At 40.8% G+C, this 27,940-nt stretch overlaps 1 protein-coding gene across 1 annotated transcript; it reads right to left on the bottom strand.

The window, feature by feature from the left end:
- Positions 1-268: 268 nt before the first annotated feature.
- zer1 (zyg-11 related, cell cycle regulator) lies at positions 269-27,940 on the bottom strand. Its single transcript, XM_031287275.2, has 16 exons — positions 27,764-27,940; positions 26,432-26,648; positions 26,163-26,313; positions 21,088-21,542; positions 18,982-19,155; positions 18,740-18,854; positions 16,745-16,891; positions 16,441-16,614; positions 13,205-13,420; positions 9,452-9,493; positions 9,147-9,266; positions 8,849-8,964; positions 7,579-7,767; positions 3,305-3,402; positions 2,849-2,951; positions 269-1,705 (listed from the first exon to the last, which is right to left on the bottom strand). The coding sequence occupies exons 2-16, from the start codon at positions 26,596-26,598 to the stop codon at positions 1,618-1,620; spliced, it is 2,355 nt and encodes a 784-aa protein (XP_031143135.1). The 5' UTR covers positions 26,599-26,648; positions 27,764-27,940; the 3' UTR covers positions 269-1,617.

Genomic DNA, 27,940 nt, shown 5'->3' with positions numbered 1-27,940 from the left:
GGCGATACACTGGTAAGAGCAAATGACGTTTAACCACGTATCCAGCTAATTTAAATAGCTCACGCTTCTGTACTGTGTGAATAGTTAACTTAATTTAATATGGTATGTGGGGTTTTCTTTTGCTGTGTGCAAATGTTCCATCGAAACAAGTTCCTTCCCGAGACTATTTTGAAGAGGCACCGTTGCTGTGTTCGGAGCTTAGCGCCGCCCAAGACTGATTGTGATTGGTTTAAAGAAAAATCAAACAACCCAGAGGCTTTTTTTCCCCCTCCTATCCTGGAATGTGTGTGTGGTAGAGACAGAGCTTACTTCACAGCGCTGTGGCGATAGGTCTGGCAATGCGAGACTATATGGGCACTAAACTGCTTATATAATAGCCTCCACTCTGGTGGTTTCAGGCTTACCACTAGGTGTTGGAACCTGGTTGTAGGGATTTGATCCCATTCAGATACTAGAGCATCAGTGAGGAGCAGCACTGATGTTGGGTGATAGAAGGTCTGGCTCATATTCAGAGTTCTAGTTCATCCCATTGGATGGGGTTGAGGTCAGGGCTCTTTGCAGGCCAATCAAGTTCTTCCACACCAAACTGGAAAAAACATTTCTTTATGAACCTGGTTTTGTGCATAGGGGCCTGTAGTATTCACATACTTTTGGCCCTATAAAACATATTTACTTTGGGTGTATCGACCTCCCTCATAGCTGCTTCCAATAAGAAGAATCAACAGAATCAGGATAAAATGCCAGATAATTAAAAACAAAAGCAAATAGCAACTAAATCTAAATAACATAATAATAATCTAGAGAATCCAGGATTGCCAGACTAAATTTGAACGACTGGGTATTCGGTATATAGTTTCTTAGCACTAACCACATGTCAGTCAAACCTAAACAAATTTAAATATAGAGTGAAGTCATGAGTGTTTACAGTTATATTATAAAACATACACGCAGTGAAAGGATGAGACAAACAGAGAATATTTACATATATAACAAAGAAATTATTGTGCCTCCCGTCAACATCGGTGTGATGCTTCTCCGCAGCTTACACACGTAATGGCTAATATTTACTGTGGCAAGAGCTCTGTGGCCTCCACAAGCATGAGTGAGTGTGAGACCTCTGATGGCAGTGCAGGACACTACACAGCCTCGAGCCTTTTGTTCGTTGTTACACAGTTAATAGTAGTGAGCTGGGGGAGGGCATTTGTTTCCTTCCACTGAGAACCAAGCATCACTCTAACGGTTTTGTTCTGTCGTTAAATCTTTGATGCACACACACACACACGCACACGCACACACACAAACACACACACACAAAGAAAGATAACAGTCACCCACCCCCACAAAACCGTCCTAACACAAGAGATGCTTAAGTGTACTAAAGGAAAGCACCCTCACAACAAAACACCATGCACCACATCATCAAGTCCTATGTGTCATATATTAAGGTTTTGTCCAAATAGCCGTGAAAAAGGGCCAGAGACACATTTCTGCTCTACAAAATAATAAGAATGATAAGAATAAGAGTAATGCACACAATTGACCCTTGTGGTGATGACAGTAGGAGGGGCCTTAGGTCGGTTTGGTTGATGTTGGCTGGGAACCACGGCTCCTGTGGTGTCAACCTCTTTGTCCGTAGTTAACCTCCTGTCCATGATTTGTTTCCATGGGGTCTTCTTTGAAGGTTTCACACTGCTCCATTACTTTGCTGAAAAATATAAATATTGTACAAGTTAGCTAGGGTTTGGTCTGTCCAAGTGCTTCATAGGCCCTGTTCAGACATGGCATTAAAGGTTTAATTACCGTTTTTTTTCAACCCTATTTTCCTATGTTTTGTGTGTCTAAGTGACTGATGGGAACAACAATCTTTGACATTGGTCCAGTATTAAGCAAGATCGCTTAAGTTAATAGGGTGATTGTCCAGCTTGTATTTACCTTCACAAAAGTGCTTGTTTTGCCACTGACAGGCTCAGATTAATATTCTAAGTGTCTGACAGCATTATTGTTAAAACAACAATGAAATGCTGCGTTATTGACTTTAGACCAGGTTTTTGTTGGTCAATGGCGCGATCACTTCCCGCTGCCTCAAGATAGCAATACGCCAAGAATTCACCTGAACACACCTCCCTGTAAGACCATAGATGGGCGCAGGTGTATTTGCTATTTAAACGACGTGGGCGCTGGTCGGGAAATTGACAACTGCGTCGGTCTTAAACTAGCAAAGACACTTGCGTCGGGCTTTGCGCTGCGCCGCGCGAAAGATGAGGTCCTTTTGGAGTTTCAACTATTCATTCTCATAATCAGATATTTCCTGGTGGGTTCTTTGTGACACCGGCGAAGATAAATAAACACATCAGGTTCAGTAAAGTGCAGCATAACTTACTGTTAGCCACTAGAATATGATTTCCTATGGTTATGTAGGAGGACATCACCAAAACAGTTTAACCTATGAGTTCCCTGTCAGTAAACGTGACTTCATGATTACACCAGAACTAAAAGACAAGAATGTATCTTTTTCCTTAGCATGAACTAAATGAACTGAATCACAGATGTGGAAGTGACTTTATGTTTATGTATATATATATATATATCCAGATTGCTGCAGGAAATGACTAACGACTGTTGGCAACAAAATTATTGAGCCAAAGACTTGTCATTCTTTTCATTCTCTTTAAACCAGAACAACTTGTTATTCTGGCTGCTTCTCAGCCTGTGACTGAGTCATCAGCTGTAGAATTTATCTTGGCAAATAGCACCTTCCGACAAGCTACAGAGTGCTAACAAGTACATAAATATCAGGCTAAAAAGGATTCTTTCAAGCGCAGCTTATACACAGAGCTGTAAGTCTTACCTGGCCATGTCCTTGGTTTCTGGCTGTGAGCTTTCCAGTTCCAAAACTTTCTCTAGAAGACTTACTCCTCCTTCCTTTATCAGCAGGGGACAATACTTGCTTGCTGTAGGACGAAAATGAATGTAAAGAGACAGAACGAGAATTATTACTGTGCATTACTGTATACAGCACAATTTAGGCATGTCAGCAGTGAGGAAAGGCAGGCTGTGCACATGAATAAAAACAAGCAGCCTGGTGAAAAGTGAAGAGAAATGTTAATGTCAGAACACCGTAGAAAAATAAGTCATAATTTAAATATTACAAATTATATTTATCTATTAGCTAGAACTTGTGTATTATATGAGATTAACACACGTTACCAGTGCCAAGGCTGGTGCTGATTGTTCAGAACACCTGACGATGTAAACACTAACTGTTGAGTCTGGTTTGAAACCCTCCAGAGCAGCAGATACTCACGGTAAACTGACACCAGGTTGTAGAGAGCCCATGTGGCCCAGTGCTGACTGACAGGGGAGATGCTCTGGGGGAGCAGTCGCAGGATGGGCTCGAATGACCTGAGAGACCAAAGTTAATTAAAAAAAATTTCAAAAAGGAGAGAAAACCACGGACAGCCGTACTGTACAGCTAGGCCACCACTTCAACTCAGTATATACAGACATGTTGTTACTCCGTTTCACATCACTGACCAACAATGATCTGCACTTTATTTTCAGAGGTCCCACAGTATTCATACTATTTCTGTTTTTATTAATGATCTTCCACTTGCTTTTAAAAAAGTCCATGTGTCCATGTATGCAGATGATACAACAATATACATGTATGTAGAGATGTTCCGATACCGATACCAGTATCGGTATTGCCTCCGATACTGCCTAAAATGCTGGTATCGGTATCGGGAAGTACTGGAGTTAATGCACCGATCCGATACCACGTAATAAAGCCCTAAAGAAAATCTACGTTAAAGTAGTTTATTTATGTTCTTTTTCCGTTATAACTGACTGTCAAACTAGATAATAAAAGAAAGTTCTGTGGCATTCATTGTTTGTGTTTGTTTTGTGTTTTACAAAGAGTTTAACCTGAGCCAGACCGTACAACAAAGATAGAAATCATATCACATCCATACAGGGATAGTAGTATACAGTTGTTAAAACCTAATAAAATATATGACACACTGGTATCGGATCAGTACTCGGTATCGGCCGATACACAAGTTCAGGTATCGGAATCGGTATTGGGAAGAAAAAAATGGTATCGGACCATCTTTACATGTATGCACCTACAATTAATGAAATAACTTCAGCCCTCAACAAAGAGTTGCAGATAGCACTAGAATGGGTTACTAGCAATAAATTATTCTGAAACATGTCAAAGACTGAAAGCATTGTATTTGGTACAAGTCATTCCTTGAGCTCTAGACCTAACTGAATTTGATGCTGAATAATGTAGCTGTTGAGCAAGTAGAGGAAACAATGCTTCTTGGCGTTATTTTAGATTGTAAACTGTTGTGGACAAGGCATATAGATTGTCTTGTTGTAAAGATGGGGAGGAATATATATGTTATAAAAAGATGCTCTGCTTTTTTAACACCACACTTGACCAAACAAGTCCTGCAGACTCTAGTTTTATCACATCTAGACTATTGCCCAATGATATGGTCAGGTGCTGCAAAGAAGGATCTAGGAAAACTGCAGCTGGCTCAGAACAGAGCAGCTCGTCTTGCCCTTCAATGTCCACTGAGGTCTAATGTAAACAACATACATGTCAATCTCTCCTGGTTGAAAGTTGAGGAGAGACTATCAGCATCACTCCTGGCTTTTGTTAGAAACATTAATGAATGGAAAATTCCTAATTGTTTGTATAGTCAACTTACATTTAGCTCTAACACACATAAATACCCCACCAGACATGCCACCAGAGGTCTTTTCAACGTTCCTAGATCCCGAACACAATCAATGCAACGTACAGCATTGTATCGCGGTATGGTTGCGTGGAACTCACTTCTGGCTGAGATTGCTAAAGCGCACAATATTTAGTGTAATATGTATAAGAGTATATGAAGAGGAATATGTAGAGTTATATTTGCAAGAAAGAATAATGCTAGTTATACTGCTCTTATTTTTATATCATGTGGCTGTTTTGTCTGAAAATGTCTTATCTGTTGTAATGTTTTGTGTGGACCCCAGGAAGAGTAGTGGATGTTCTGCATCAGCTAATGGGGATCCTAATAAAATAAAAAAAAACTAACAATAAACAGCTGATGAAGCAATAACTGCTTTATAACATCACATGATGCATTGTCAACAGTAGCCCCAGTTCAGTTAAAAAGAGGTTATAATTACTGATCAATATACAGATGTGTTGTCATGACACAACAGCTTTAAAGGGGAATTTCTGTATTTTTCAACCTGAACCCTATTTTCCCATGTTTTATGTTGTCTAAGTGACTAATGGGAACAACTAACTTTTGAAATCGGTCCAGTATTGAAAGAGAGCGCTGCAGCTTGGAACCAGGAAACAAGCTGCAGTGTAACCCTATGGGGAAGTTACGCACCGTCATGTATGTAGAAAAGGCCATAACATTCGCTCTCTCTCCTGAGATTAATTGACCAATCAGTGACGAGAGTCAGCGCTTTGATCTCCTGTCAATCACCCGTGCTCAGACAGGAGAAGGGACAGACCGCAGCAGCTGTTAACAGACTTTTTCTCTATCATTCTTTTGCTTATTGATGTGCAGTATTATTATTTGCCTGTATTTCAGAACCACGCCCAACTTTGCATGTAACTTCACATACAACTTCATAGTCACCTTCATTAGAGGTCGACCGATTCATCGGTTTTGCCGATTAATCGGCACCGATAGTTGATTGGTGGAACTATCGTTATCGGCAAAAATCCATACCGATAGTTTTTCCTGGTTGCGTCCGTTGCTGGATCGGCTGAGAAGCGCACGCTGTCATTCATTACACAGTACGCGAGAGCTGAGAAGGGTCTGCTGGCATCATGCATTACAATAGCGGCCTCTAGAGGCGAAATAAAAACTATCACTGATGCCTCATGTTGTTTATTTTCGACACGTGTTACTGCGCGCTGCACGGAGAGCACATGCTGTGCGGAGAAGGCTGACATCAGATGCGTGTTTAAAGCATCGACAGCAAAAAGGTATGTATACAGTACATTTTGTCATATCATTATAAAGTTATTAATTTGTTGAATAGATGCTGCATTAGTAGAGAAAGAACAGCACAACAGTATGTTTGTTTGCTTTCGAGGCTGAGATGACGCTAAACATTAGTAGTAGGCTAACTTACCTCAAGCGGTTAAAACACTGACAATAATAAACGCTAAAAAGTCCGACCCAAATGTCAGAATCAGAACCCTAAAGGCTCGTCCACGATCCCAAACGGCACCTCTGATTCATATTTAGATCATTTAATAACAGTTAAACGTAGAGACTTACTGATTGCTGCAGCTAAAAGCTAACAAGTTAGCCGTCACGGGGGTGTCTTTGGTGTCTTTCTAGCCTTTACAAGTGATGTTCTATCCAGCCTGGAACTTGTGCCTTTTTTCGGGGTTGTTGAGCATTAAATCCAAACTGTTACATCCAAGATTTATCCACTTGATGTCCATAATTCATCACGTTTTCGGTCATTTCTGCCGCTAACTCCGTGCTACCCATAGACAGTAGGTGCTACCGACAAGGGAATCTCCCATGATGCCTTTGTTTATGTTTTCAACCAATGGGAAGGCAGGTCCGTCACACATTACGCCTTATATGGGCATCCAAGCGAGAACAAAGAGTATAGTGGGAAAGATAGATCCCTCATCCCTCCAGGTCAGAGATCGTCTGTTACCGTTCTAAACCGTTCTACAGAGAAGAATGGTGTCACTGTTTTGAGATTTGGCATGCATTTGGGCCTTTTTTGAAGAAATGTAAATAGTTTGTCCTTTATATGAATTATAATGCTCATTATGTTTATTTTTGCACTGGATGACTCCAAATATGTAGGAAAACTGTTTTAGACAACACACATGCTTGTGTAGCATTGCTGTGGGTGTAATATCAATAAATATGACATTATTATTATTTTGATTATTGGCAAAAGCGTCTGGACTTTTTTTGAAACAATGTATGTATTTTGTCAACTGTATAAGTTATAAATATTATCGGTCGATTAATCGGTTATCGGCAAATACGGCCCAACCTAGCTATCGGTATCGGTCGACCTCTAACCTTCATGTTCGAATCCTGGATCTCAAAGTCAGACATCTCTGGTTCAAGTTCTTACCAGACACCCTACAACGGGCCAGTTCTTCAGTAGCCAGTTTATAAGTAGTTTTAACAATGTACATCCACTAAAAGTGCTGTTTTTGCCACTGACAGGCTCAGACTGTTATTATAGCTCTCTGACAACATTATGGAAAGGTGGTGAAGTCTCGTTCTGAAATCTCGCGAGGTGACTTGATGCCGGAACACACAAAATGTTGAGTTACACTTACGCGCAACTTTCATAGACCTTACTTTTGGCAGGCTGAAGTTGTGGCTAGTTGTGTTACAGCTACAAATGGATCCAGAGATCCTCTGGTCCATACACTGTGCTTTGCAGACCATTAGGTCTGCAGTGACCATTTTGACAGAGGATGACTACTGCCAGTCAAAGAGGAGAAGAAATCATAAACTAAAGCACCTTTTGGCGATGGCATTACTAAGGAAAAATTAAACAGATAATCACCTGTAGTTGATGTTGCGGCGTGAGCTGACGTCCCAACTCTGGATGGCATTCCACATCTTGTCCATCACTGTGTCTCTTAGCGGCACTTCCATTGACCAAACCTCCGGCCCATCAAACATGATGTGGGAAAGCACGCCACATGCATTGTACGACACCTCGATCCCATCTGCCTTACTGTCAAGCAGGTTACTGTGAAAGCATCAAACAGTGAAGGGTTGACAGATGAAAACATCAAATATCTGATGAGAGGTCTGCATGAAATAATAACCTTTTTTTAAATATTATTTTTCGGGTATTTCCGCCTTTAATCACTAGAACTGCATAGATATGAAAGGGGAGAGAGAGGAGGAAGACATGCAGGAAATTGCCACGTGTCGGATTTAACCTCTAAATAGCATCATGCACTCTACCAACTGAGCTACTCAGGCGCCCTAATAACCCTTTTTTATTTTTTTTTATTTTAACTACAAATGCTATATTTCGTTGTGTTGTTCAAAAAGTATTTTTTCAGTTTATCTGTATCTTCTCTCTGTGGTTCATTCAGTTCAGTAAGGCGTTTTTATGTGTGTGGGTAAAGGCTGTGGTGTGGCTGTGTTGGCGCTCCAAAGATATGACAAAGGTGAATTGTCATGCGTCTTGTTCTGTGTGCAACCTGTGTTTGGAAGCCTGTGAACTGCTCAGCCCAGTGTCATGGAAACATTGCTGTGGTACAGTATGTAACAGTATGTGTCCTTTGGTTTGTAATCTTTACTGGGAGACTTTTGTTTTAAACCAAGAATGTATAGCCATCAGTAGTCTGATATGCACTGTAGTTTCTTCTAGGTGTGTTCATTTAGGTCTGCAGGCAGTAAAACAGTATATTTCTTTTACAATATTTGGCCTTAGCTTTCATTTGTTTGAGCAGTGCCTGTATGTTATACTAAAGGCAAACACACTGTTGAGTTAGTGGTGATTCATCAGCACACTTTACACAGATAAATGTTTGACAGTCATCTGCGCTGCCTCACTGCCTACTTTAATCTGTCTCCCAGTGTAGTGTTGGAGTCATGACACAGGCACATAGTTTGTCAATAATTAAATTAAAAGCTGAACGTTTATGAAATGATCATACATGAGCTGTGTGTCAAACAGCACTTGTATTTCAGACTTTTTTGACGAGTGCGCTTCTATTTGGCCGTTACTGTTTTATTAATGACAGGTAGAGTGGAAAGGTTGACCAGAATCATTCAAGACTTATTCTCCTCTTCACTGGTTTTAACAGTTTTCTTACCTAAATACAGTGATGAACTGTGGGGTGAGCAGCTGTGGCCTCAGTGCTTTGACCTCAGCAACATTTCCCAAAAGGCCCAACATGTTGCGGTGAAGCTCCTGCTTGTCTGGAAACTCCTGAAGTAAGATCATACAACGAGAGAAGCGGTATGTTATCACAGCACAGTGGAAATATCTGGAGACTACTGCCGTTATAGTCCAAAAACATGATATTTCATCAGGTACACACTAGAATATATAGAAAAAATATGGTTTTGGAAAAGACACAAGAAGTGCCGCGTGGGTGAGTGTGGACTCACTTGTAGACAATCCAGAAAGAGACTCATGCCCCGACAGTTGAGGAACATCTGACAGTTGTCGGGCGTCTCATCAGTGATGTTCCACAGAGCGCTCCAGGAAAACTCCATCACCTGGTCACACTGAGAGGGAAACAAACACACAACATTTATAGCAAGAATCCCTTCCATTTGATTGTAACAGTTAGGCAAACCTATGTGATGCAGGCATGGTTATTGGTTAATAGTCTATTGAGTCAGGTTTGTGTTTATAACGCAATACAATTTTTAAGGTCAAAAGATCCAGGAGGTGTAAAACTGAGACTCACCATTCTGTCCTGTAGCTTCTTCTGAATTAAATTCAGCATTGTCTGTGAAGGAGGAATGACAGTAAAAAAAAAAAAAAACATTAACCATAATCAGTTGACAGCTGTCAGAGTGATTACACACCAACAGTAGCACTTTGGCAACACAACACAATGGGCTGTGTTGGTTTTTGCCTGGTGCCTTAACCGATACTTTTTAAGAAAGTTAAAAAAAAAAAGAAAAATAAAGAAGGGTACTAAACAACAGTCAGCGACATTAAAGAACAGCTTGTTTATTGCTAAGGACATATGGTCAAAATTAAATGATTTAATAATAATGTAATAACTATAACAATAATCTGTTGAATGACAAAAACAACCACCAGATGGGAAAAGGGCATTTAACAATAACTGTGAATGCACCACGAGGCTGTAGGTTACCAGTTTCATTGAACGCACCGTCTGTGTTTTTCTGACAACTGCAGCTGCAGACTGTTAACGTCCCGGTGTTGGAATCCTCTACAGTGAAATACAGTCACACTTTACACTGTTTAGCGTTAGCTGTCAGCATTGTAACCGTGTTTAATCCAGCTACTAGCTAAAGGTAGGCTAACGTTAGCTGCTGTTGAGTATAGTGTTAACTAGCTAGCGGTAGGCTAACATTAGCTGCTGTTGAGTATAGTGTTAACTAGCGTCACGTGCAGCGATGTTTCTGTTGCCTGTAAGGTCCGTTTTGAGAGAATCCGAGAGAAGCACAGACATATCAGTGGCACCGAAATGAGGCGCCGAAATCCACGTTGCTATTCGGTCCTGTAGATACATACATAGCTTTATTTGTATAGCGCCTTTCATACACAAAGTGCAGCTCAAAGCGCTTTACATCCAAAAACATTCAACACAACTCTCGCAGGAGCACATTTAAAGCACGCAAACAGTATATTTGCACTGTTGCACTGGTATTTTGCTTATTAGTTGACAGAATAATAATAATAATCACATACATAACATAACATAGCAGGGACAGATACAGCATGACATGAAGGAGAGGAGAGGGAAAAAAAAGCAACTCTCAGACTATCCTCATAAAGATAAGAACAGTGTGGGAACAGGAAAAAACACCTCAGCACATAGCACACAAACAGTACATTTGCACTGCTGAACATAACATAACATAACATAAATGTACAGTTGCACATTTAGCGGCGAAGGCGTGGGACTGGGGAGGGGGTAGGTTGGGGGAGTTTGGCCTGCTGAGAAACGCACAGCCCGGCAGTCCCACTAGTGTCCCAGTCCGCAGAATGTTATAGCGATAACACAGCACGTTGCCGTGGTGACACCCTTGAACAGTCCAGAACCGATACGACAATCAGCAGGCAGTGGGGAAGACGGGGGAGGAACCAAGAGAGTCTCGCTTGCAGAGCCCCAACAGGGTGACTGTTTGTTCCAAGAAACGGCCTTGGCAAATAGGTAGATATCCTCAACGTCCTCCACGGAAAGAGCAGAGAGACACACGGCACGCCATTTCTCCCAGCCGTCCATCGTATACCCCGCAGCAAACGTCCCGTCAGGACATGCTGGCTCACCCGAACCAGTGCTCCTCCTCGAGAATACAGTGTCAATTGCGTTGAGAGACCAGTTAATCAATTCCATGATTTTTAGGTATTTGTAGAGCCTTGCAGGGAGAGTCTCTAAAAAGTTAACAGACAACACAAGACAAGATAGCAAGCAGGGTAGGCCTGGGAGGGAGAGGGAGAAAAAAAGCGACCGCCTTCGCTGAGAGCTGGAAAAGAATATGGTACAGGTCGTTAAGGCACTTGTGCCGTATTAGCACCGGATTTCGGTACTCAACCCTATTCAGGAAGAAGATTTGTACAAGTAAATGTTCCAATTAATGATCCAGGCAGCGCATTATCATCTCCCTCCTTCATTTTACAGTTGCATGGTGGCTAGAATGGCTCCGGGTCAAAGGTCAATATGGAATGGATTAATCTGCGTTTTTTTTAACGCGTTATTTTTTCTCAGATTAATTACTCAATTATTTTTTGACAGCCCTAATATATATATATATCTAAAAAAAGGAGCACAAAACAACAGTCGGTGAAATTTAAAGATGCTCTAAGCGATGTCACGCGTTTTTTAGGCTACAACATTTTTTGTCACATACAGCAAATATCTCCTCACTATCCGCTAGCTGCTTGTCCCCTGAACACACTGTAAAAAAAACGCGGTCGTGGACGGGATGAGGAAGAGGGAGGGGCGAGCTAGTCTCAGTTTTGTTTGACAATACTTTGAACGTCAACAAGTTACGTCACCCAACATCGCTTGGAGCACCTTTAAGAACGGCTTTGAATGCACCATGAGGCTGGCGAGGGGAGTTTCATGTAAACACACCGTCTTGTGTTGTTTTTCCGACAGCAACAGCTGCAGACTGTTACGTCCCGGTGTTGGAAACCTCTACAGTGAAATACAGTCACACTTCACACCGTTAAGCTGTCAGCATTTCAACTGTGTTTAATCCAGCTACTAGTAGGCTAACGTTACCTGCTGCCTAGTGTCATGTTAACTAGTGTCACATGCAGCGATGCTTCTGTTGCCTGTACTGTCCGTTTCGGAGCATCGGAGGGCAGTGCAGGCATTTAAAGGAACACGCCGACTTATTGGGAATTTAGCTTATTCACCGTAACCCCCAGAGTTAGACAAGTCGATACATACCCTTCTCATCTCCGTGCGTGCTGTAAGGCTGTCTGACGGCTCCAGCGGTATCAGGCCAGCACAGTACATGCAGGTGAATGGTTCCAGTAATCCTACTGCTCCCAATAAGTGACAAAATAACGCCAACATGTTCCTATTTACATGTTGTGTTTTGTATAGTCACAGGGTGTACAAAAAAACTACGTAACATGAGACACAGCCATCTTCTAACTTGTATCTTTGTACACCCTGTGACTATACAAATCACAACATGTAAATGGACTTGTCTAACTCTGGGGTTTAGGGTGAATAAGCTAAAGTCCCAATAAGTCGGCGTGCTCCTTTAAGTGGCACCCAAATGAGGCACCGAAATCGGTATTGCTATTTGGTCAGGTAGATACAGGTCATTAAGGCACCGGTGCTGTATTAGCACCGGGTCTCAGTACCCAACCCTATGTATGTATGTGGTTGTTTTGATCTTTTGTTAATTAGAGGACAAAAGATAAAATACAATAAGTCCAATTTGAAGTAACAGACATATAAGTTTATGTTTGAGAAAGGACTGTACAACTCTGGAAAGTTACAACATTAGCATTAATGGTCTCCTCTATTCCGATGATTGTGAAGTGAACAGTAAATTAGTGCAATCCTAGATAGTATTATGTGTGGTTGCACAGATTTTGACTAACCAACACAGTGGATTGCAAGATTGTTGCATTAAATGGCTGCAAAAGCAGAGCCAGGAAGAACATTTTTGATAGAATATTGTGAATCTTTTTTGTGCTTTTTGATTCCTCTGCGCCAAGCACACATACATCCCACGGAACCACTACAGTGAACCCTTTGAAATGTTAAGGAAGCTTGCCTTTGTCCTCTTAAAATGTCCCTAAGACAGTGAAAATGATTTACAATTATTTTACTGTGGCTGCTCACTGCTCCTAAATAGTTTGGATGGCTTTCACCACAATAGAGGAAAGAGAAATTGTGTTTCATAACTGTTGTAATCCAACAGTTATCCATTTTTTTTTATGGACACCTGTCAGGAATATGGGAAAAGTATAAGAGTAAAGCTCATCTTAATGTTACCTTGACAAATCCCATCTTTCCCACAGCTTCCTTGTGATGGTTGTCCACCTGACAGACCAAAGCATTGCACAGGTGCACAGCAATTCTCTGGATGGACTCATCCTGCCTAGCTGGCTCCAGGATTTTCAGCAGCAGCTGGTTTACTCGACTGTACTGGAACTCCAGCTCCTCTGGAATACTGAAGTTACACAGAGTCAAGCAGCAGTTCCTCTGGACCTGGTGTGGGGCAGGGATGGGGACACAGAGGGAGACACAGGAAGGTTTCGGAAGTCTGAAGAGCAACAATATGGTGATCATATAGGTCTAAAAACCTTGATCTGATTGATCTTATGATAGCTTTAATTAAGCCACACATAGTGAAAACTTAATTCATCAAGCATAAAATACATTTTTCCTTGTTTTTGTTTTTAAGAACTATACCTTTTTACACTTTTTCTCATATTTACCCTGTGGAGATTTTGTTTTGTTGAACAACATTTAATTACTGTGGATGTAATTAAGAGCTTTCAATCAATCAATTTTCTATACATAAAACACAAAACAATTGACAGCATAATTATTCCTATTGTGTCAGCTTTGCCCGTCCAGACACTTGCAGAGCAGATACAATACCATCATTGTACTCTTTTCAGGTTTTTCTACAAATCACTTTTTTACTTAAAGGGGACCTATTATTTAGCATTTTCAGGTTCATTTTGTGTTTCTATTAAAACATGTTTACATGCTTTAATGTTAAAATAACCACTTTATTCACCCTCTGTCTGAGACGCTCTGTTGGAGCGCCTGTCTCTTTAAGCCCCCCTCCCGAAGGAGCCCAGTCTGTCCTTTCAGCAGTAATGTGACCCGAAATCGGGGAAAATTGAACGACATTGGCAGCCAAGATTGCAGGTTTCCCTGCCGTTAGCAGTCAGCTAACATTACTATAGTTCGCAGTGGACAGCAATAGAATATAGCAGCACTTTCTAAAAATCGCAGATAGGCTTCTAAACCAAATACTAAGTAATGTGACCCGAAATTGGGGAGAAATTAACCACATTGGTAGCCAAGATTACAGCTTCTCTGGCGTAAGCATGTAGCTACAGTATATGTGGCAATAAACACTGCAGTAACGTTAGCCTAAAAAATAAATAAAAAAAAACACTTCAGTAGCCTGCCTGGAGCAGATGACCAATCATAGCAACCCAGCTCCGAGTTACGTGACACGGAGCCGAGAGTAGAAAGAAACGTTGAAAGCAGAGCGTTCAGAACACTGGGAAATCTGAGGTTTTTGCTCACATTTAGCTCATTATTTGAAGCTTTGGCCACGTTTAACACGAAAATCCGACATTGTAACATTATAGATATGACAGAAAATACGGAAAAGCACAATAGGTTCCCTTTAAGGGAAAATTCAGTGGTTTTCAACCTTATCTGTATCTATCTGGGTTAGGTATATGGTGTGAAAAAGCTTGCAATTCTTTCTAATGTTTTCTGTGTCTCTGGGGCTCAGCTGGCCGCAGCTGTAAAATCTGCTCTGCTTCCCCAGTGAAGTCACTGCACCACAAACTAGCTACGTTTCCAACACCGGAAATATGAGTGCAGAAGATGTAATGGACAGTGTTTTAGCTGACTCAGATATTCAGCCGTATTCAGCCAAAAAGAGACCGAGGGAGGCTGCAGAGGGGAGGATATGGCCGGCGGCAGGAAGCCTTCAGAACCTGAGCTGCCGAGAGCAAACACCGACTGTTAATGCCTTTGCCCAAATTGCCTTCCAGAAACTCAACCATTCTGCTTCAAAGAAAGTCAGCAAGGGCAGTTTTTGCTTAGTGCTGTTGCCGACGACAGCGCCATGACAGCTTGTGTGTGCAGCACTGCATGAAAGTTTTACTCCTCACTTGGACAAAGGTGTGCTGGAGACCTTTAGGATCCCAGAGATGAACTGGAAAAGATAACTAAGACCCGCAGGGCGATTAAGGGGGTTTTTGTGATTGCATTTTGCAAATGTAATGGTCTGCCTCTAAATAAGAGAGAGCTGTGGGAAAAACAGCGCGTGGAGCCGGAGCTTGGTGAACTGGTCGCTTGCACGCAATGCATCCTGGTACATGTAGGCACGGCTGTCACGGCTCTGCGAGCAGGAGAACCCGCTTTCTCAGTCAGTATAGCACGCACTGAGGAATTTATTTCATTAATGTACTCAGTGTACCATCAGTACTGATTGGCCATCCACATTAAAAGGTGGCGAATTATCCCTTTACAAAAATAATTATTCGGACTTCTTAAAATGTTAAAGGCTGTGTAAACACTAGCAGCCATACATAAATTCTCCCTTCATAAAATACATTTTGTTAAAATAGTTATCTAAATAAGAACCTGTCTCATGAAAGATGAAGTTAAAATGAGTACAAATATGAGTATGATGGTTTTCAATACTCATGTTCGACCAAAAAAGGGCTTAGGTTTAATACCAAAAGCTTTGGTAATATGCATGGGGACTGTCAGAGAACATTAACTTTCAAGTCTTACTTTTTATAGACATTGTATTGATCTTTATTAATATAGGTTGACATGAGTGCCATTGTTTAGAAGGGTGATAAATGGATATAGACCATTCTGACATGGCTTGTGTCAAGTTTAAACTGTGCTCTGTCAGCTTTGCACTTTTCGGATCATTTATTTAGTTTCAGTATAGCCAATCACACAGTATAGGTGTTGACACAGACGCACTGTTCTGTTTCTACTGTCGGACAACTGCATGAGTACAGTGTAGTAAAGTGCTCATATTATGCTCATTTTCAGGTTCATAATTGTATTTAGAGGTTATATCAGAATAGGTTTTCATGGTTTAATTTTCAAAAAACACCATATTGTTGTTGTACTGCACATTGCTGCAGCTCCTCTTTTCACCCTGTGTGTTGAGCTCTCTTGTTTTAGCTACAGAGTGAGACATCGCACTTCTGTTCCATCTTTGTTGGGAGTCGCACATGCGCATGAGGGCGTGCCACGCTAGTAGCTAGGCGAGCATTATAACATGTGTTACAAGGTGACGCACGTTCGTCACGGAAGTAAAGGCTGGACTACAATAGAGCTGTTTGGAGCAGTTTGTGAACAGTGTTTTCTGTTGGAGATGGTAAGTGCCTTTGGGATTTTTCACTTTGTAAACCTATAACGTGCACAAAAAAGATATATAACACAATAAAGGAAAGGGAAAAAGCCAAAAAGCATAATATGAGCTCTTTAAATTGACCGAGTAGACTTACGGTGACCTCCTGGTACTGCTCCATTCCATTTAGTACCACTTGAATGACCTCTCTGCGCAACCGCACACTCTGGTCACTGCGGTACTCTGTGTTGGTCAAGTAGAACAGAGCGGCGCTGCCTGTGACCTGGATGCTCTTATCATATTTATGGCACTTCAATGCTGCTATGACAAGCTGAAAGGACAGAAAGTTTAAAAGGGGAGGTATGAGGGAGTGGCACAGTCATAATCACGGCACAAAGATTTCATTGGAAGTCACTGGTGTCACCTTCTTTAAAAAGCGACCCAACTCAAACGTATCGTACTTGCAAAGCTCGGAGCAGTTGACTGCAGTGTTGAATCCTGGCGATGTCAAACAGCTGATTGATGGCTCGGTGGGCCAGCTCAGGGCGAAACTCTGTGTAAGCCTCAATGGCATTCAGGACCTGGTCTTCGTTCTTTGATCCTGTCACCTGGAAAAGCAATGTAACCCACCAACAAAACCTGTTAATAAGCATTATTACCGTATTGGTCCGAATATAAGACGACCATCCCACCCCCCCCACCCCCCCAGGCTAATTTTTGGAAAAATACTTTGAAGACCGTATCTTGTTTTTATAAAGAAAATTATTTTATTTGAAAATAATTGAAATTAAAAACATATTGAATAAAACAAGGTAGGCTGTTATTTTTAACATCTTTTAAATAAAATAATATTTTCAATATCTTTTTAGATGAAAGTGTCCCATTTAAATGAATGGTAAATATTTCCAAGGCCTTCAGCTGTATGACTGCTCTGGTAATGGGCATCCCATCATTACGTTTTTCTGTCACACTCTCCTGGCCGCTTTGAGGACCACGGTAAGATTTTCTCTGGCTGTTTGCATGTTTAGACGGTGTAACATCTCCATGACAACGCCTCGTTGTACTTCTGTTCTAACTTCAGACTTTTAGGCTTTTTTGTAGCTGGATATATCATTTGTTGCGTCTAAATATGAATGTGGATAACATTAGTGATAGTGAGATGCTTGGTACAGTTATACTTCTAGTGATGAATCGGCAAAAACACATTTTATTTCTCTGAGTCACGGCTTTGTTCTAACGCCGCTGGGCGATCTCTCTCTCTTCAGTCTCTCTCTATCTCTCACCACCATATAACGCCATTTCGACCAGCTGTTTGTAACATTAAAATAAAATGGATTATGGATGCATTTCATGTCTATAGCTTATAGCTGACTTTACCAGCTGACTTCTCTTCTTTTTTGCTGTTGAAACCGAACAGGTGACGTCCCTTAAGTTCTAAAATCAGCCTCTGCGACTTGAACAGCTGAGTCACAGCGCGACCATCAGCTGGCTTGAGTCGATGGCTGTGTCTCTCCATGTTTCAGGCCATGGCACAGGTTAGCTGTGAGGGACGGTGACTCTCTTCAGTTAGGAGGGCAACACGCGTTTTACTCGCTTTGTGTTGTTGGTGACATCTGTTGTTGTGGGTGTGTTAACATAAAAAAAAGTCTAGACCCCAAATATAAGACAACCCCACTTTTTCAGACACATTTCCAAGGGGAAAAAAACTATACGCACATGATCCGTTCGAAAGAATTCATTTTTCCAATAGTTTAGGGTTTCTGCAGGTTTTACCAAGTCAAATTTAGGACTTTTTAAGACCATTATGAATGAAATTTAAGACCTATATCACGACATCAAACGAACATTAAAAACATCAGATGTCAGAGTCCTGAAACATCCTCTGAAACGTTTTTTCAAGCCAAGTATCGCTAAACTTGCACTTCCCCATAGTCTGTCGCTAGCAATGATGACGCAGTGATTAGTGACGATTCTCTCCGACCAATCAGTAGTCTGCAGGTTTTCACGTCACCTTTTGGTATCGCCTCAGCTCGCTTGGAACCTCGACGGAGGTGGTACTAAAAAAAAGTACCTGTTAGCAGGTACCAGGGACTTTGTTTTTCATAATGGAAAACCAAAAAAGGCAAGTAGAGTCGAGGCGAGTCGAGCAGGTACCGTGTAATGGAAAAACGCCATTAGACTTTTTAAGACCCCACAGAAACCCTGTAGTTTGTCAGAATGGTCTATCGCTTTAGTTGTGATGCCCAAAATAATTATTATCAGCCATGAACTGTAACGTGTAGCTGGCCCTTTAGATTTTTCAAGATTCAAAATCCTTTATTAATCCCACAATGGGGAAATTCACACTGTTGCAGCAGCAAGGGATAGGAGGAAAAGTAGAAGACACAGATAAACAAACAATAAATAACTATTAATAAATAATAACAACAACAACAACAATAATAGATAACCAGTACCTTATAAGCAGGGATGTGTGTCACATTACAGAGGGTGGTGTCATACAAGCCCAGAAACTGCAGGGGCCTCTTCAGCTCCTGGAAAGGAAAGATGCTGCTCTTGCACGGCTCAATGCTGAAAGAGAGAAAAACCTTGGCTTGTTCAGAAGTTCATTGTTCATCTGAAAGTAAATGACAAAAAAAACTTTCAATCTTTTTTTTTTTTATATACATTTAGACTAGATCTAGACTTGGTTACCCACCTTGGCCGACCCATAGCTTCTTCAAAGTGTGGAACGGTGCCGTTGTCTAGCATAATGTGACCTGAAATGTCTAGTGACACCAGGTTGACCAGACGCTGTACGATGGCCGTCAGGATTTTCCTGGTCATCTTAAACTTAGCGGTCCGCCTGCTCTCCCGCGAGATGTCAAGATGCCTGAAGAATGCAGAGTTTATTCAACGACAGTGACACATTCTGTTCAAATGATCTGTGGCAATGTAAAGGGAACATGTGTATTGGGACATTGCGATTACAAATGTAATAAATACTCATATTGTCTATGCGATGGGAGCAAATATCCTATAATCCACTATGATTCAAAGTTGTATATCAATTAAAATGAAAAAATGGTAAGGTGAGACGTTCTGATAAAATCACCCTATGGCTGCAAAATATCTCCATTAGTCAATCATTAAAAGATGATGTAAATAGATTACATTAGATATTGCATGACATGGATACACGTTCATCTGGATTCCCCTTGGAGAAAATTTCTTGTTTTTTATTTATTCCTATTTCATAATTTGTATTAAGATTAACAACATTTTGTATCAGTGTGTGTGTGTGTGTGTGTGTATTAATGGCTTTTGAGTGTATGTGTAACCCCTGCAGCTCAGGTTGTGCATAAGGCTGCGTTCAGACAGGGAAACAGCGATCAGGCAGGGGGCGTGTCAGTGAAACGGCCACTTGTGTGTCCTGTTGTGTTCTTTAACCCACCAATGGAATGGAAAGACCTGCGTTTTTGCCACACCGTCTGACGGCCGACGCAGGCTGTGTGAATGCCCACTAAAGTAGAGGTGCTGCGGCCTAGCAGTGTGGCTGACTGAGAGAGCATACATTCTTTAGACCTTGCGCTGCTCGCATGACATGTCATCTTGCTTGCTTGTTTATTTTGCATCTTTGTTTACTATTCTAGTTTTGTAGCAGTAACTATTTAGTTCAGATTTTATTTATGCAACCATTAAGCGAATAAACAAATAAACTTTATTTTTGAATCACATCTGGACATTCTATTTTTTCTCAAGCAAACAACTTATAGTTTTATTAATAAAACTGACAAAGTTGCTCCACTATGTTCGCCAGCTAGTCTCTAACTGTGTCTGTCTGCTATTTGGTCCTGAGCAGGTAGTTAGGGCTAGATATTGTTTAAAGAATTACGATACCGGTACCAATACCCTTAATTTGGTACCTTTTTTATTTCCTACTTCATTTGATACCCATCACGTGAATGGAAGCATCTTGCCAACTCCGCTTAATACACCGCGCTCAACCTCACCACACCACAGACTGTATGGCTTGTAGCTGCTGTGGTAATGGACCACAGCAATCATACATTGCATTAAATCGAAGAAGAATTAGGGTGATTGGCAGCGAGCAAAACCATACAAATTGTCATTATTTTCTACATTTGGGCACAAAAAGGAATGAATGCAGGCAACGTTTGACTGGAGAAGTTTCGATACCACTTGGTACTGGGGTTATTTCAGTTGATACCTTAAAAAAGGAATTGAGCACCTATAGACCTTTTTCACAGCAGAAATTTTGACTTGTCATAGTAGGAAAAGCACAGCTGAAATTGATAACCTTAACGATGGCTCAATTCCAATCATGAAAACAGCTGCCTGCTGCAGCCAAAAACAACACTATGAGAACAGTGAGAGTGAACCAGAACAGCTGAACAATGAGCTGAAACTCTCTATAAAGCACTAAAATGCAGACAGAAGCTACAGATTTAGTTGATAATTCTCTGTAAGTTTATCACTACCAGAGACACCTTCCACATTGTGAAATTGTAATTTCATTCACTATTTTATGAGTCCATAAACGTGTTCAACTCTACAACTTCAGTCTAGCGAATAATTCAATTTCAACTTGGATGAATAAGATAAAGCTACACAGAACTTAAGTTCAAATGCAGTTTTCTACCGCCACCAGCACGTCAGTAAAATGGGTGTTGTGTTTCATCACCTATATATATATATATATATGAAGCAGGCACGATCAATTGGCAATATATAAAAGGACTGCAATACCAGGGAGTGTTAAGAGCATAATGAAAACTTGTACATAAAAGGCCCCCCATCTTACCTTAGATTAACAATCTCCACCACTGTATTGACCAACTCCTCCGTCAGATCCACATTGTAGAGAACCAGTGACGCTAGTCTGTCTTTCCACTGGGTGAGAAAAGCTGTTCCCAGCAATTGTACATTCGACAGATCTAGTGAGGTGAGTGACTTTAGGGGTTTGAGCAGGGTCTCCACATCCACCTCGTCAGGCAGTCCACCTAAGTTGAGCAACCTGAGGCGGTTGAACCCCTGGAAGTTAAAGTCCGTCTCTAACGCTTGCCTAGAAGCAGGGCTCTCCTCCTCCTCGTCCTCGGTGTCTTCGTTGCAGGCCAGTGGGGCTCCGCCTTTCTTGTAGAAGATGTGGCTGCAGCCGAAAAGACAAAGAGACACCAAGGTCTCACGGAAGCAGGTCAGTGTTTTCAAGCTGCGGGATGACAGACTGTTGCAGTAGGTGAGGTGGAGCTCAATCAGGTCCTGGCAGACAACACAAAGTAAATAACTGATGAATTAGTGAATCATTTTTGAAAATTTGATCGTCTTGCAATCATTAAGGACTGGATAGGTTAATCCAGTTGTAAAGGTTATTACAAACTGCTGTACCAAATCAACTATAGGGATGGGAGCCACAGGTAACTTACAACAAAAGGCTATCATGACATTTGCCATCATAACTATTAACCATGACAATACAGGCAATTCTGCAATATGCAATATATTGCCAGAAAACCATCTACCCTTTATTACAATATCTGTGGAACTAAAGTAAACATACCATTTAAATGGGAAAATTTAGTTTCAAACTACACGTTTGTTTTGCATGATTTCATAGAGAACTAAGATGGGTACCAAACTGCATAGACCAATAGCAAACACATACCAACACACATGTACATGTATTCCATCACTCAGGTGTCAAACAGCCAAAGGTCTGAACTGGCAAAAGTCTGAACTGGTAGAAAGCAGAACAATTCCAGAATTTGAAATGTTTAGAGTAAATGGATATTTGCCTGGCACAGTGTCTTGTTATATAGGAGACTATACTGCAATATAATACTATGTCAATTATTTGTTCCATCCCCACACTTGCAGAAGAAGTAGCTTGTATAGGGCACTGGAGAAGTCCCTTACGAAAGTACATCAGTGTACCCTTTTTTACAAGCCCATGTCACCCTTGTTCTAATTGTTTAAATACATACCCCAAGTAACCAACGCATACCTTTGAACAATACATGCCACATTAGTAACCAGAAGAGCACTTGAAGGGTGCAGACCTCTGCCAAGGCATGCCCTACCACACAATGTTAATGCAATGTGAATTTTCCCAGTTGGGAATACATTTTTCCATCACTACATGACAAGCAGCACAAATGCCCTCGCAACGTTTCCGAAAGTGAAAAAATGTCTATCCGCCCCATGATTCGGATCTGCTCCAAAATGTAATGGGTTCTTCCTTGGATAATACGAAACCCTTCCACCAAGTTTAATGAAAATCGGGTAAGAAAATGTTCCATACTCATGCTGAAATACAAACAAAATAACGAACAAACGGACCACCCAAACCGAAAACATAACCTCCTTCGTGGATGTAAATATTGAAAAAATACTGTATGCATACTTCCCATTACAATCTTCTTTAGTATTTTTTTTTTTTTTTTTCTCACAAATTTGAAATGGCTTATTTTCCCCTCTACAGGTTCCAGTCTTGCTTAAATCACAATTATTTAACACGATTACTCATTGACTTTTGGAGATGTTGCATTTTTTTGTTATTTTAAAACACTTAAACAAATCAACAGTGAAAACACCGTGAACTGTGAAACTACCCTTAATGCTTTTCCCGTTGAACTTTTTTTTCTTTTCATTCAGTATACAAAGAGTTTAAACGAAGAGTTTACTTGCAAAATAATCGTTTTTATCGATTACATTTTAATTGTGATCGTTAGAAGCCAAAATCAAAATCACGATTAAAATTTGATTAATTGCACAGCCCTAACTCAAAAGCATTCATACTGTAATTGGTAGGGATGCAGCGATACCACTTTTTTCAGACCAAGTACAAGTAAGTACTTTTGGGTACTTGCTGATACTGAGTACCAACATGAGTACTTAATAATACCATTACAGTTCTAAAAATTATTTTGAAAACATGCATTATTTGCACCTGAATGCATCACCTGAATGCATCATGACTTTATGAGGTGTACCTGAATGCACAATGAAGTCCTATCGGTGCCCACACGCTTTACCATTCCTGGTTTGTTTACATGACTCACAGGGATAACAAAATGTTGCCACACAGGTGACTTCAGGGAAGCATGAGGATTTAACAGTTCTGTAGTTTCTCCATCATCTCTGATTGTGGTCATGGTGTCTGGAAAAGTGAATCTGCAGGCTACCGATAAGCTACACTGTGTCTTTAGTTACAGACTGTTGCACGTCCCGTACTGGGACTCCCAGTGAACCCTTTCAAGTAAAATACAGTCACGCTTAAGACCTTTCAGCTGTAAGATGATGTGTGGTGAGCGTCTGGCGTCGTAAGGCTGCCGTGCATCACCCAGGTGGATGCTACCCATTGGTGGTGGTAGAGAGTAGCTTTGAGTATCTATGCTAAAAAAGCGCTATATAAATGTAATGAATTCTAATTATTATTATTATTATTATTATTATTATTATTATTATTATTATTATTATTACAATTTGTAACCATGTTCAAGCAAGCTAACGGTAGGTTATTATTACCTGCTGCCAAGAGTAGTGTTAGACTAACTAGCCTCACAAGCAGTGATGAATGAAGTGGTATCGTGCGCGGTGTCGGAGTAGTTTTATGAGTACGAGTACGTGAAAACAGTAACGGACTCTATCTGTGCTCCCTAGAAATTGGATACACTCAAGTGCCGCATTACATAAGAATGTCTTTCAGCAAAAAATACTACCATGACATTTATATCTAAGGAAGAAGGTGTGTCAAATTATAAACATTCTTCAGTAACCATACATTGGTATGTTAAACACCCTAAAAATAAACAAATATTTCAGGTTTTGTAGTGAGACAGTGGAGATTGGAGGAGGGTACCATTAGCTAAAGTTTGAAAAAAAAAAACACATTTAACACATTTTCTTTAAGTGGTAATTACTGGTAACAGAAAATTAAACAGCCACCCTTCTGAATTCTAAGGTCTTGACAGTACCATTGCAAAAGAATCCTACATTACTATGGAATTTAGGTTTTGTGTATCCCACCAACACTTCATCAGCATTTGTCCAAACAGTACTGTTTTGTGAACATGGACACTCATTTCAATGTTCCATGTATAACTTTTTACATGTCTTAATCATTTTTATTGCACAATGGGCAAACAGATTGTAACTTAAAAAATCTATGTAACGACAGCAACTTTCTGGGGGGGGAGTTGGGGCAGTCTGGGATTAGACCTTTGGCAGACCCACACCCACTGTCTACTGGTGTTATTGTGTCTATGTTTCTATAATTAAGTTGGTAAATAGAATGTTGTGACCTGATGGTAATAAAAACTACAAAACACTGAGGTTGTAAAAAAGTTACATACATTTTCCTTTAAAAATGATTTTGTACGTCTACATTAGTGTATGTCCTTTGGTTGTGGTTTTTATATACAGTAAGCCGTTACAAATTTCTACCACACCCTCACATGTATTTTTGTATTCCTTTAATGTCATTTGTTTTTATGTTCTGTGAAACAAATACGTAGCACGTCTTTCTCCCATCCCGGAATGCTGTGTGGACTAGCCAGACCCTCCCCTGCAGCGCTGTGGAAGAAGGTCTGGCAAGCGAGACTAACCCTAATGACCGCTTTGCTCTACATTTTCCCAATTATTACACAGCTACTTACCAAATCGTTTAATAATTTAACATAAAATATAGATTTAAAAACAATTGTATTGCATCCGCAAAAGAAAAGATAGTCCGAACCGTCTCTCTGCTGTTGGAACACTGCGTCCATGGCAATGTAAACTCTGTAGCTGTTTCATGCAACCCTCCATCTGTCACTCAACACCACAGTATCACCTCCTCCTTGCTTGGCATCAGACTGGTGTGTGTTCTGACCTTGTTCCAGCGATGAGCTACACGAAAGCCAGCTGTTTGCAGCGAATACATTCCTGGCAAAAGCCACTGGTCCTGCACGCATTTTATCCCTTCTTACGGGCTGTGGTAGTAGCCGTATATTTACCGGCAAAATGAGTCGGGATGTGATGGGTTGCTGCCCTGCTATCGCTAGCTAGGCGGACAAATTCCTTCAACCAGCCTGCTGTTTCAATCACTGCGGGTTGACACAACGTTAGCTGAGACTTTGTCAAGTGAGCTAGCGAGCTATCAAGGCTGCTCTCGTGGCCGTTATGATTCACATTAAACTGAACATTTCCGTTGATGGTGAAGTAAGACATGGTAAATGGGACTTCTTTGGGAATATTTATGTTGTCGTTTTTTGCCCTCATTCATCTCATTTCCTTCTTGCACAAGCATTGCAGTTGACAAACCTGGAAACACAATGTTACAATGTAACTGTTGTCCCTACGGCTGAAGTTACTGCGTAGCGATCACAGACTGTTCAAAGATGTAGCGATAAATGCCCACCAGATATGCTGCCATTGCCTGGATTGGTGGACAGGACCTTGCTCCAGTTTTCCCCAATTTTTGCCACAGCTGATGAATTAGCCGGACTTCTTTCAGCAGATTGATGGATGTCCTCCAGAGTGATCAGAACTGCGTCCATGGCAATGCTCTGCTATGCATGGCAACAGTCTGTTATACTTAGCAACGGTCTGTTATAAAGAATTAGCATCGTATGCCATCGTATTCAGCCATCATATTCAGCCATGCCATGTAATAATACTGTTTAATGCATGCATTCTAGGAACTGACAGGATTACATTTCACTGAAATTTTATTTATGCGATTTCATGAAACTAAATTGATTGATTGATTGACTGATTGAGTGATTGATTGATTGTCTTAAGTTTTCTAGTTGAAATGTTCCACAGAGGTGAACTGGAAAATGAAAGATGTAATCAGCTAATTCTGAAAAACTAATCTCTGACTAACTTCCAACATCCCACCTGTTTTTTAATGGCCTCCAGATCTCTGTCACGCACAAAGTCTTCTCTCAGCTGTACCCTGGTCAGTCTGGTGCTTCGAGGGTCTGAGAATAATTGGAAGAAGCTCTCCTCTGGTTCAAAGTTACTGTCTGTGTGGACCAACTCCATGTATCTGATTAAAACAATAAAAAAAACATGGAATCTGTAATATTGTGACAAACATAGGGCATTTGACAGAATAAAAATTAAGAAATTGGGTTAAACATCAATTGATGTATCCTACTACGTACGTGTTGACCAGCTTGTCGCAGATTTCGCTGGGAAGGAAGATGTCTGAGCGCAGACAGAGTTTGTTCCTGAATTCCTGGTAGCACATGGTTTTTCTAAGGTTCCTCAGACAGAAGACTGTTGCCAGAGTCATGAGGCTGTCAGGGTTGTCTCCTGCTTTGGCTGCCATGTTAGCCTCTTGTTCTCTGCCTTAGATCAAAGACAGGGCAGTGCAGGGACATTAGGATGTGTTTATTGAACAAAGTAAAGGGTTAGGATACATTTCTTTTCACAGAAGGCTTCTGGCAGGAAACAGCAAAAAAAAATATCTGTTGACATTTTCACTCCAATGTGAGGTTTGAAGCAACTGTGAATTAAAACAGTGCATGTGTAAAGTCACTGCAATTATAATTTCCACAATAAGCTAATATCAGATGCATTATTTCACTCACATAGGTTCATATATATGTTTGTCATGTAAAATGTATTATGTGATGCACTTTTGCCCGAAACCATGTGACAAACAGAGGGTTATACACTGAGTAACATACTTAGTAATTAAAGTAATGACATTCAATCCAAAATAACGACGAAACATCAAAGACCTGGAAAGACATTACAGGTGACTTATGTTCTACACACTCTTACTGCATTTACGGTGTATACTAGCTACATTAACTAGCTAGCCGAGTTATTACGGTCAAAACGCCTTACTGTCATAATACCCTGAGCTCATATCTACATTTTTAGACTAACGTTACCTCTTATGGGTATTGCAGACCTTTCCATGCTTAGCAAAGTAAGCTGTCATGACAATGGCTGATACTGTTAGCAACTAATGTTTGCTACCTTGCAACAACTCGTAACGTTATATATATCTATGGCAACTTGTTTCACCATTACTAACAAAATTATCCTATCTTATCTATATTAAGCTGAATGACTCCGGTTGATAATGGTGCTACTAGATTGTTAACCTTAGTTAACCACAAATAGCAATGACTCCTGTGAGATACAGCAGACTGTTACTAAGTTAGCTAGCTTCCTAGCTTACTTTAACAACACTAACGCTAGATCGCTACTGGCAAACAGACAACTATAAGCCTACTCACTTACAACAACCCAACACACCAAAGACCAACGCTTGTTATTCTAAGTTAAGCCTCAACTTGCCGAAACGGTGCCAGTGTATTTCAGCGTCTAAATTAGCTTGGGGCTAACGATGACTTTCCCTACTATGATGTTAGCTAACATAGCCAGTGGGGCTAGCGCTAGCTAAGAGCTCTGTGTAGAATGCGGGCTACAAACAGTGATCAGCGGTGTTTAAGTGCATGGCTCATCAGGCAGTGCTTTACCTTAGCTTTCGCCAAGGCTATATGTCTTGATGACGGCAAGAAATTGAGTTATTATCATCGGTCTTCACTCATCTGATTTTCGTTTTCGTCCGATGTCAACAAACAGACTCCTCCTCCTCCTCCTAATTCGTCTCCTCCTCCTTTTCCCCCATCTCTTCCTCCTGTTCTTCCCTTTCC

The sequence above is a fragment of the Sander lucioperca genome, chromosome 14 (genome assembly GCF_008315115.2).
Source record: "Sander lucioperca isolate FBNREF2018 chromosome 14, SLUC_FBN_1.2, whole genome shotgun sequence".
In the NCBI taxonomy this organism is placed as follows: domain Eukaryota; kingdom Metazoa; phylum Chordata; class Actinopteri; order Perciformes; family Percidae; genus Sander; species Sander lucioperca.
The sequence above is the reverse complement of the archived record's forward strand: the minus strand, read 5'-3'. Positions and strand labels throughout refer to the sequence as shown.

Bases quoted from the DNA above. Each gene is read 5' to 3' on its own strand.
- zer1 (XM_031287275.2), bottom strand. From the start codon at position 26,598: ATGGCAGCCAAAGCAGGAGACAACCCTGACAGCCTCATGACTCTGGCA. The intron at 18,855-18,981 runs GTGGGTAACCAA...TCTCTCTTTCAG, and splicing joins GAAGCTATGGGTCGGCCAAG to CATTGAGCCGTGCAAGAGCA. The intron at 16,615-16,744 runs GTACGATACGTT...CTGTCCTTTCAG, and splicing joins AACTGCTCCGAGCTTTGCAA to CTTGTCATAGCAGCATTGAA.